Consider the following 9,464-nt stretch of genomic DNA (forward strand, 5'->3'; position numbering starts at 1 on the left):
TTACAACCTTGTAGCAAACAACCAATGTTTGCTTAGCAAAACCAAATTGAGGTATAATCTGGATTCTGGAACTCCACTAGTCTGTCTGCACAACATCACTTCAATCCAGTCACAGCTAGAAAACCTTCTGAGCAAATGATAGCGAGAGGTTATTTAATTTTCACAAACACAAACGGGGTGTACAGGCTGGGCCTGATGATCCACATGTCATTTCTCCAGATGGTAATTGTTTTGGGATTTGTGTACCGTGTAATTTATGACGTAGTTGGAGGGAAACAGAGAATCTGACTTGAAACTTACAGGAAATTGATTTTCTCCTCCGTACAAAGCAGGACGTGAGGCGCTGTACCTGTGACGGCGCCCCGTTTGTTTTTATTGAATTTCGTAATGGGCTGCTTAACGGTAATACACAGGCTGCGCACACAAAGACCTGCCTCTGGAAACCCTCAGCTTGTCAAAACACACTAAAGCCCAATCTAGGGCTTGGAGGGCTGGAGGCCCTGGAGGGCTGCGCTGCACACTGGTTTCACCTCTGAAAACAAGGCTTGTTCTGCCCCTCAGTGGCCGATCGCTGCTCACCACTGTCTCTGTTTGTTCGGAAGCTGCTTTTCTTCGTTCCAAATAAAACCTCACCAGCTGGGAGAATCTGACCCCAGCTTACCGCCCCACCTCCCCTTCTCTCACATGGGCTCTCTAAGGTCACAGGGTCAGCAAAGGTCCTGACTCCAGGCCACCGTAACGTCTCTTTCTGACAGAAACAAACGATTCCCCTGCAGCCTCTGAGGCACTGAGCACAGGCCAGCAGCTTATCCAGAGAAATAAACTTGAACTTTGCCAAAGCATACTCCTTTATGGCCAAGCTCACTAAACTCCAAGTAACTCTAAACCCTGTTGGAAAAAAGCTGTTTTGTACCCATAAGTGTGGGAACTGGATGTGTGCCAGCGCTGGTACTACTGGGTCTTTGTGAAACAGGGCCAAATTCATTTGGGTAAACGAAGTGTGAAGTCTTTTCATCTCTTATTTCTCGACATTGTACAAACGTATTGTCACACTTTTCCTTCCATTTCCCTGTCTGTGTACGTACACGTGTATGCCCGTGCGTGTGTGTATGTGTGTGTGTGTGTATAATAGTGTGGAGTCAGTGAATGACGGCCTATTCCACACGGTGGAGCTGCTAATCCAGAACCACTCTCTAAGTCTGGTGGTGGACAACGGTGCCCCCAAGAGTCTGGGCAAGCTACTGCGCCAGCCCTCCATGGACCATAACACACAGCTCTACATTGGAGGTCAGTCCTCTCTCCTGTCTCACTCTCTCTGCCCCTCTCTCCTGTCTTACTCTCTCTGCCCCTCTCTCCTGTCTCAGTCTCTCCGCCCCTCTCTCCTGTCTCACTCTCTCTGTCCCTCTCTCCTGTCTCACTCTCTCCGCCCCTCTCTCCTGTCTCACTCTCTCCGCCCCTCTCCTGTCTCACTCTCTCTGCCCCTCTCTCCTGTCTCACTCTCTCTGCCCCTCTCTCCTGTCTCACTCTCTCCGCCCCTCTCTCCTGTCTCACTCTCTCCGCCCCTCTCTCCTGTCTCACTCTCTCTGCCCCTCTCTCCTGTCTCACTCTCTCTGCCCCTCTCCTGTCTCACTCTCTCCGCCCCTCTCTCCTGTCTCACTCTCTCCGCCCCTCTTTCCAGGCGTGCCATCCCAGGTGGTGGCGTCTGTCCTGCGCCCCAGCCCGGAGCGAAACCCACCCCTGTTCAACGGCTGCATCCACAACGTCCGCATCAACAGTGACCTCCAAGACCTGGGCGGGGTGGCGGGCCCCCGGGGGGCACAGGGGGCCCTGCCGGGGTGCCACTCCTGCAGCGTGTGTGCCCAGGGGGCCTGTCGGCAGGAGGGGGAGACGGGCGTCACCTGCGAGTGCCCCCCCGGGCGCACGGGAGTGCTGTGTGACCAGAGGACCGCCCCCAGTCCCTGTCAGACCAGCAGGTAAGGGAGCCGGGCAGAAATATCCTTTAAATACCAACTCACATACTATTGTACCAAATAGTAACATACTGCATGCAGTACTACTACATACTGCATTGTTATTAAGTATGAACATGTTTGATTTACTTTAAGTACACCTTACACCCATTGAGGAAAGTAGGCAGAGAGAGAGAGTGAGGGAGTCGCTGTTTTAAACTGTAACTTTTAGACCCTTTTTTTCCCCAGATGTGTGCATGGTTTGTGTGTTCCCAAGGACTCATCCTACAGCTGCCAGTGTGCAGAGGGCTACTCTGGCCTGTACTGTGACAAGAGAGAAGAACCTCCAGCCTGCAGGGGGCACCACTGTGGCCATGGGGAGTGTAGGATGGCAGAGGGTGGGGAACCTGGGTGTTTCTGCCAGCCTGGCTACACTGGCCCTACTTGTGACACAGGTGAGAAATGTCCTCTCAAGACATCCACATACAAACAACCTTCTGTAAAGGTGTGACACACACAAGCACACGTTAGTACACGCACTGGTCTTATCAGCAAGAATGTGTGTGTGTGTGTGTGTGTGTGTGTGTGTGTGCGCGCGCGCGCGTGCTGTTCAGAGCTAACCTGTCAGGGCGAAGCGGTGCGAGAGGTCCTGAAGCGCCACCATCCAATGAAGACCTGCACGTCCACTACCAAGGTGCCCCGGGTAGAGTGCCCCCGTTCCTGCCTCGAGGGACTGTGCTGCGGCCCTTCCAAAAGCCGCCGGCGGAAAGTCTCCTTCCGTTGTACGGACGGCTCCACCTACTCTGAGGAGATGGAGACCACCCTGGAGTGTAGCTGCGCCAAATGTCCGTTGTAACACTGACGCTGCCGCCACGCTAAGCACCATGTCAGTCACCCATCACTGCAGAAAAAGAAGAAGAAGAAAAAACACCCCATTTCACAAACGCGAAAGTTTCAACGACAAAAAAAAGGGACTTGTTTTCTGTAGCTGCTTTGAGAGCGAGGGGAAAAGAAAATATATTGTAAAATAAAAAACATAGAACTTATTTTTATTATGGCATTTGTTTTTGTTTTTAAGAAAATTAAAATAAAGAGAAGTGTTATGTTTTTATAAAATGGTGAAGTATAATGTTTCATATGAGAAGTTATTTTGTACCGTTAAAGAAAACACATGAAAAACAGATGCTAACGTTGCTAAAAGTATATGGAATCTATGTATAAATATAAATGTATACCCTAACCCATAGAATTACAGTATTTACTAGCGTATTGCATGTGTGGGGGCAAAGGGAGAGAGATAGTAATGAAAGGACACTGATGTACAGTGGGCAATTGCAAAGCTGCAAGGAAGAGCCTGTTGCTGCAAATTTCCAGAGGACAAAGAAAGATGGCAGTCTTTGTTCTCATCGTACTGAAGCTTAACGAATTCTACCACCACGATGCTAAGAGGAAAGACAGATTTTACAATGGACCTCAACTTTACCTGACAGCTACCTACTAGTGGATACAAACTCTTGTCCCTGAAACTCCTAAACGACTTTTGTCTAATGTGCCATAGGATGTGCCTTTATAATGTTCAATTCGCTGCACCAGCTATTCCAAGATAGCTGTCACAAATCTCCTCAAGTAGGCTCCTATCTGTGGGTCGACAAAAAAAAAAATCTGTAGCACATTTGTAATAGTGATTCTCGCCTATGCGGTTTTCTCCTTCAGTATTACCGGTATTTGTTCAAAGACAAGAAATTAATTAAGCTTTACAGATGGAAATGTGAAATGTCCGTGCAATATGCAATGCATTTTGTATTTGAAGGGTCGGTGACTTTTCACTGTCTTGGATGAATCCCTGATTTTGACATCAGCAGGTTGTTTTTAGACCACTTGGCCAGGAGGGGGAGCCGTATTTGGACTCATCCGTTATACCCGTCCTACTAACACTATTAATTCATTAGCCTAGATGAAGACCAGAAGTTCTGTTTAAAAAGGAAATGAGGATTCTTGTCAGCAGATTCCTAACTTTGTAATGTGTAAGGTAATTGTATTGATCGGGATGAATCTCCCGCCTCAAACACTAATGGATTGCGTCTGCCATGCCCAGACTCTACACAGCATCAATCATAATGCCTTGCAATCCAATTTATGAGTATTACGTTAGTTGTATTAGATATTACAACAGACATGGAGCTTTTCTAAATAATGAGTTTGCGTGTGATGATAAATACTTATGTTGAATGTTGAAATTAAACTACCATGAAACTACCTCTTCCCATCTGTTTGGGTTTTTAGCTCATGTTGAATTCACAGCAAAAGTTCTAATTGTCAGTTTCGAAAGGAAGTAGGCCTATCACTGTCTCCAACTGGAAGCAATTCTTAGTATATAGTAATTATTAATTCAATATTTGGAACCCGCAGCATAATGTCTTGACATCAAGCCATTATTCCAACTTCAAACAGTCTTCAATTTAACCGTTTATTTGTTTCCTGCGCATGCGGTCAAATCTGATGCTGGGAAATCTCGAAATATCTGGAATGTTCGCTTGTGTCTGAATGAAGTGCATTTGACCGACCGACCGCAAGGTGGCACATGGAAGCACGTCACATAACAGGAATGACTATCTTGTGGAACAACAATATCCCGGAGAGGGAAACATTGCAGTGAGAAACAGTTTTTATTGGAAACATTTTTACTTCTTCTTCACCATACAGTTGACGCCATAGACAAGAACCTGTATTACCGTCGGTAAATCTAATTTCACAACCAGCAATGTCAGCCAATCAACAGACGTTTATAGCCTACAACTGTTTTTACCAAAGTGTTGACTTAGTGGCTTGTTAATGCTTTATTTGCATCAATGTTGAAATTGTTTCATTTTGGTAAGGAGCATCTAATTGCAGACAGGAAAATGTTTCAGATCAATCTTTTGAAGCAGTTCTGACTGGTATTTGTGAGAGGGACATTTTGAACATAGGCCTTCAAATCTCTGGAAAGCCTGTCAGGGAGGTTGAGACCACACCTTAATGCTTTGACTACGCCCAGCACTACTGAGAGACTGAGAAGGGCGTCTTGTGTCTGGGGGGAGGGGCGTGTGTGTGTGGGGGGGGGGGGGGTCCCTCAGCTGCCATCCCCTGAAAGCATGACCTTAAGGTCCTGTAGTTTGACTCTGAAAAAACTCCCTCTCCAGTCTTTTGAATTTGCCCAAAGATGGTAGAGCTTCAACTTTATAGACTTTTGGTGTTTATTCCATAGCAAAGGTGCAGAACAAATGAAAACAAGACTTTCGAGACCTGAATGTATTCAGGAGACCTCAAGGGTTAACCAATCCTGAAGTCTAGTGTTATGAGATGTTTAAATGTCAACAAGGAAGGAGCTTTTGAAATTCAGATGTAGTTAAACAAAAGAGTCAATCATGAAGCATTAATTAAAGTCTTGGGTGGGTGACACTGTGTTAGTGAGGTGAATCTGGACCTGCAGAACTGGCCATACCACTAATCCTTGCTGATAAGAATACCCGGGTATAAACCACTGATACTGCTTTTTGCACAGCAACAAAATTTGATACGAGACCAGAGCAAGGCAGGATTCGAGGACTGGCGCCTAGAGAGCTTGTCGTAGTGTGTGCGAAACTGAGTTCTCAACTCACAGCTGTTGCCTGTCTCCATGGGAACCCGGGGGCAGATGGTGTCCAAATGGCGGTGTCAACACCAGTCATGCTGGTCCTCACGCTGCCGTGTCACACCGAACATACTGCAGACTGTTGTCTCATCTGTCCACAGTCTCATGAAGTGGCTCATGGAAAGTGAGCCTTCATTAAGCAAGTCACATTCTACAATCAGAAATATCAACATTGTTGTAGGAAGCATGGAGGGTCAATGTAATAAAAAAAACTACAATTTGAGTATACAAATGCAATTGTTTCAGATAAAAATGCTACATTTAGTGAACTCATTTTTAGAATCAGGTGTGCTGAATTGTAGCTCCCGTGAAACATTTGAGTAACTCTGCTCTATATTACTGGATTCTGTCACACTCTGCCTGTGCATATACATGGCATGTTCTGTTGTGTAATGTGAGGACATTGCCAAGACTGTTGGTAAAAGGGCCATTTATTTTGCCTGTGGAGAGCAATACAAACACGTGAGCCGTGGTGCACGCTGCTCTCTGCAGCTCCTCACTGAGAAGCAGGGTAGACAGAACAGGGAAAGAGCCCACTCACTCACACAACATGGGACAAACCGAACTATCGACACGTTTTTACTTCTTGCGTTATCCAGCATGAAAAAGTTTACACAAAAAAAAAATACAGCAAGAGCCATGCAGCTGTAAGGAACAGGCCCGGCAGTATTATTATGATCGTAAATGTTTCTGCACACACACCCTTCAGATTCAACCCTGTGCAGAATCTAGTGGAACAATATAACTGGCAAGATTAGTCATGTGGGTGTCGTTGAACATAGTGTTCTAAGTATGGGGAGTCAGGTGGCTGAGCGGTGAGGGAATTGGGCTGGTAAGCTGAAGGTTGCCAGTTTGATTCCCGGCTGTGTCAAATGACGTTGGGTCCTTGGGCAAGGCACTTCACCCTTCTTGCCTCGGGGGTAATGTTCCTGTACTTACTGTAAGTCGCTCTGGATAAGAGCGTCTGCTAAATGACTACATGTAAGTAATTAAGGGATTCCTTATTTAATTTAACCTTATGGAGTAGATGTCCAGGAGTTGTCCCCAACCAGAGGCGTGGCCACAAGTAGGCCTGGGCCTACCCAATTTTGTTCTAAGGCCTACCCAAAATATCTCAGAAAATCATGCACCGAGTGCACATCACAAAGTAAATAAGTAAAAGACTGAAAAGATGTCTAACCATATTTTTCTAGGCCAAGCCAAAAAGATTATCCTGCCTACTCCCCTGTCCCCAACTGACCATTTTTACAACAGGGGACAGGGTAGAAGGGGCCTATTTGGGCCCGCGTAGTGTTGTTGCAGTTAGCACATTGACAGTGTGAAAAAGGTGGAAAGTTACCCCAAACTGTCTGTTTGGCAAGATGGCTTCCTTGGTTGTGTGTTGTTGCATGGAGGAGTGCATCACAGCAAGGAGTTGAAATTAGTCAATTTCAGGCTTTGAGAACTGTGAAGTCATCGCAGCAAGGTGTCCTCTCACCTGTCTGGTCCACACGCTCATTCAAACACACACACACACACCTACAATCTCGCACACTCAGCACATACACACACTCCAAACGGCTTCCATCTGTTCCTCACATCCAGGCTGTTTGGCATTGGAAGACCCAGGAACCCTAGCGAGCGGTGAAGTCAGTGGCCCAGGAGGCCCCACATACCCATCCAGGCAGGCAGGGACACGGAGGTCACACACAGCACTAACTCCTCACATCACACTCCCACAGCAAAGAGCTGTTCCTTCATTTGTTGGGAATGACACGAATGAAACACAAGTCAGAATGTTTGATGTGATTGTGATGGAGCTAAATCCCATGTCCAGAAGTATAATCTAAATGATCTCTATGCACCCAGGCCACACATGCCATTAGCCTACACTGTTACTGGCAGCTGCGTGTGTGTGTGTGTGTGTGTGTGTGTGTGTGTGTGTGTGTGTGTGTGTGTGTGTGTGTGTGTGTGAGTGACTGTTTGCACGTGATCAGGCTTTGTCAAGGGAAAAGAGGAAACGATTAAAAAAAGAAAGGCTTTTACAAATTTGTTGGATTATGAGATATGCTTTCACATAGATGAATAGCGGGCGTTTTTAATGTAGATTTATTTTCATAAATCTATCGAATGTACTTCTTATGTATGTACTAGAGCTGTGTTTAATATTATTTATGTGGATAATATACAATAAACATAATATAATCACATCCAATTTGTTAGTTAAATTACAGGAACAAATTACTTGAGGTCTTCCATCTTCACCGAATCATATTTCATCTTTTGTATTATGTTCTCTATAGTTACTGTTCATTTTGTATAAATGATTGTTATTCCTGTTCTGCTGTAATGGTGCAACAAGAACAACATTACTCTATCCTTCCATCCATCCAGGGCAGGCCCGACCCAATAAACAAACAAAACATTTGTTTAGGGCCCCGCGATTGGTTCTGGTTCCCCAATTGGTTCTGGTTCCCGCCAAAACATTAGTAACAAAGAATGTTTTGCCAATCAAAGGACCCCCTACACTATTTTTGTTTCGGGCCCCCAAAACCATAGGGGCCGGCCCTGCATCCATCCATCTATCCTCTTACTTTGCCACCTCATTGGGGACTCAATTTACTGTCTCAGGGCCTATCAGACAGATACTGAGGGAAAGATTGAATAAATGAAAAAACTACATAGAAAGAAAGTTTTATAATCCCCAGCATCAATGACTGCCTGCCTGACGTGTATAATCCCTCCAACCAGAGCATGAATCCCTTAGGCCATCCAGTTAGATTAGTTCCACAGCAGGGGACCATGAGTGAAGCAGCAGCCTACTTTTTGCCTAAATAATGCAAGCAACGACTTTGATGTGGGTTTGTGCGTACGTGTATTTATATATGTGTGTGTGTGTGTGTGTGTGTGTGCGTGCGTGTGTGTGAAAAGGAGAGAAAGAAAGAAGAAGATTGTTTGTGTCACTATAAGGCTTGTGGGTGCACGGATACATGCATGTAGAGACAAGAGCAGGGCTCGCGTCCCGTCGTCGCCCTGAACCACAGCCACTGCCGATATGACAAGACCTGTGCAGACCATCAAGTCAATTCAAACATCAAGGTAATGACAAATACCGAGCTAGAAAGCTAACCAAATGGGAACCCATATCGACCGGCTAGCTCTTATTTAAAATGCGTTTATATTTATATTTTTGTTTTCAAAAGAAGTAATAATCGAAATCTCTTATCAAAATGATTTTAGATTTTATTTTTTTAACCTTTTGGAAACTTTTTTTTCACACACAGTGAAAGGAGAGGGGAGAACAGAGAAGCTTAAAACAGTGGAACTAAAATGTTTTTTAAACCTTCAGAAACCTTTTTACTACAGCCCCACCAATAATTGTGTTAGCCTCACCATGAAACAAGCAAGAAGATTGTGTATGTACTCACATTGAAACTCAGTCATTGGTTTGAGCAACACAACTGTATGGATTAGAGTGTTGCAAATATCCTAGACCCATGTCAGAATGTCAAAATGCGCAAACACACAAATTTACATTTTGGAACGTCAAGTTCAGGAAAGTTTTTCAGGAAAAAAGTTAGTTGCAAGCCCCTGGACCAGAGATCCTGGATGTTGATAATTGAGATGTGGCTCAGCAAGCTGTATGGTTGATCTTGAGTTGGATGAGACTGGGGACTGGGATGAAGGTAGTGGTGGAGGGAGAAGGAGGCTGTCAGGGGAGTGGCTCTCTCATGGGGAGTAAATCAAGCAAGTGGCTGCATGTGAGGCCGGTGTCAAGGCCGAGTTCTCCCATCACCGGCTGTGTGAAACTGCACTATCAATCTGAGTCATGCAACCGGATTCCTACATACAGAAAACATAAAGTG

General features: G+C 45.4%; 1 protein-coding gene across 1 annotated transcript in view; it reads left to right on the plus strand.

Moving 5' to 3' along the window:
* slit3 (slit homolog 3 (Drosophila)) overlaps positions 1-4,205 on the plus strand; it is a 130,920-nt gene extending 126,715 nt beyond the window's left edge. The window contains exons 33-36 of the mRNA XM_084706883.1: positions 1,133-1,287; positions 1,679-1,973; positions 2,199-2,404; positions 2,564-4,205. Coding sequence (XP_084563009.1) covers positions 1,133-1,287; positions 1,679-1,973; positions 2,199-2,404; positions 2,564-2,805 — 898 coding nt within the window. The 3' untranslated portion in view covers positions 2,806-4,205. The remainder of the gene's footprint in view (positions 1-1,132; positions 1,288-1,678; positions 1,974-2,198; positions 2,405-2,563) is intronic.
* The last annotated feature ends 5,259 nt before the right edge of the window (positions 4,206-9,464 follow it).

This window comes from Hypomesus nipponensis, chromosome 1 (genome assembly GCF_054491055.1).
Source record: "Hypomesus nipponensis isolate SF chromosome 1, ASM5449105v1, whole genome shotgun sequence".
NCBI classification, from domain to species: Eukaryota; Metazoa; Chordata; class Actinopteri; order Osmeriformes; family Osmeridae; genus Hypomesus; species Hypomesus nipponensis.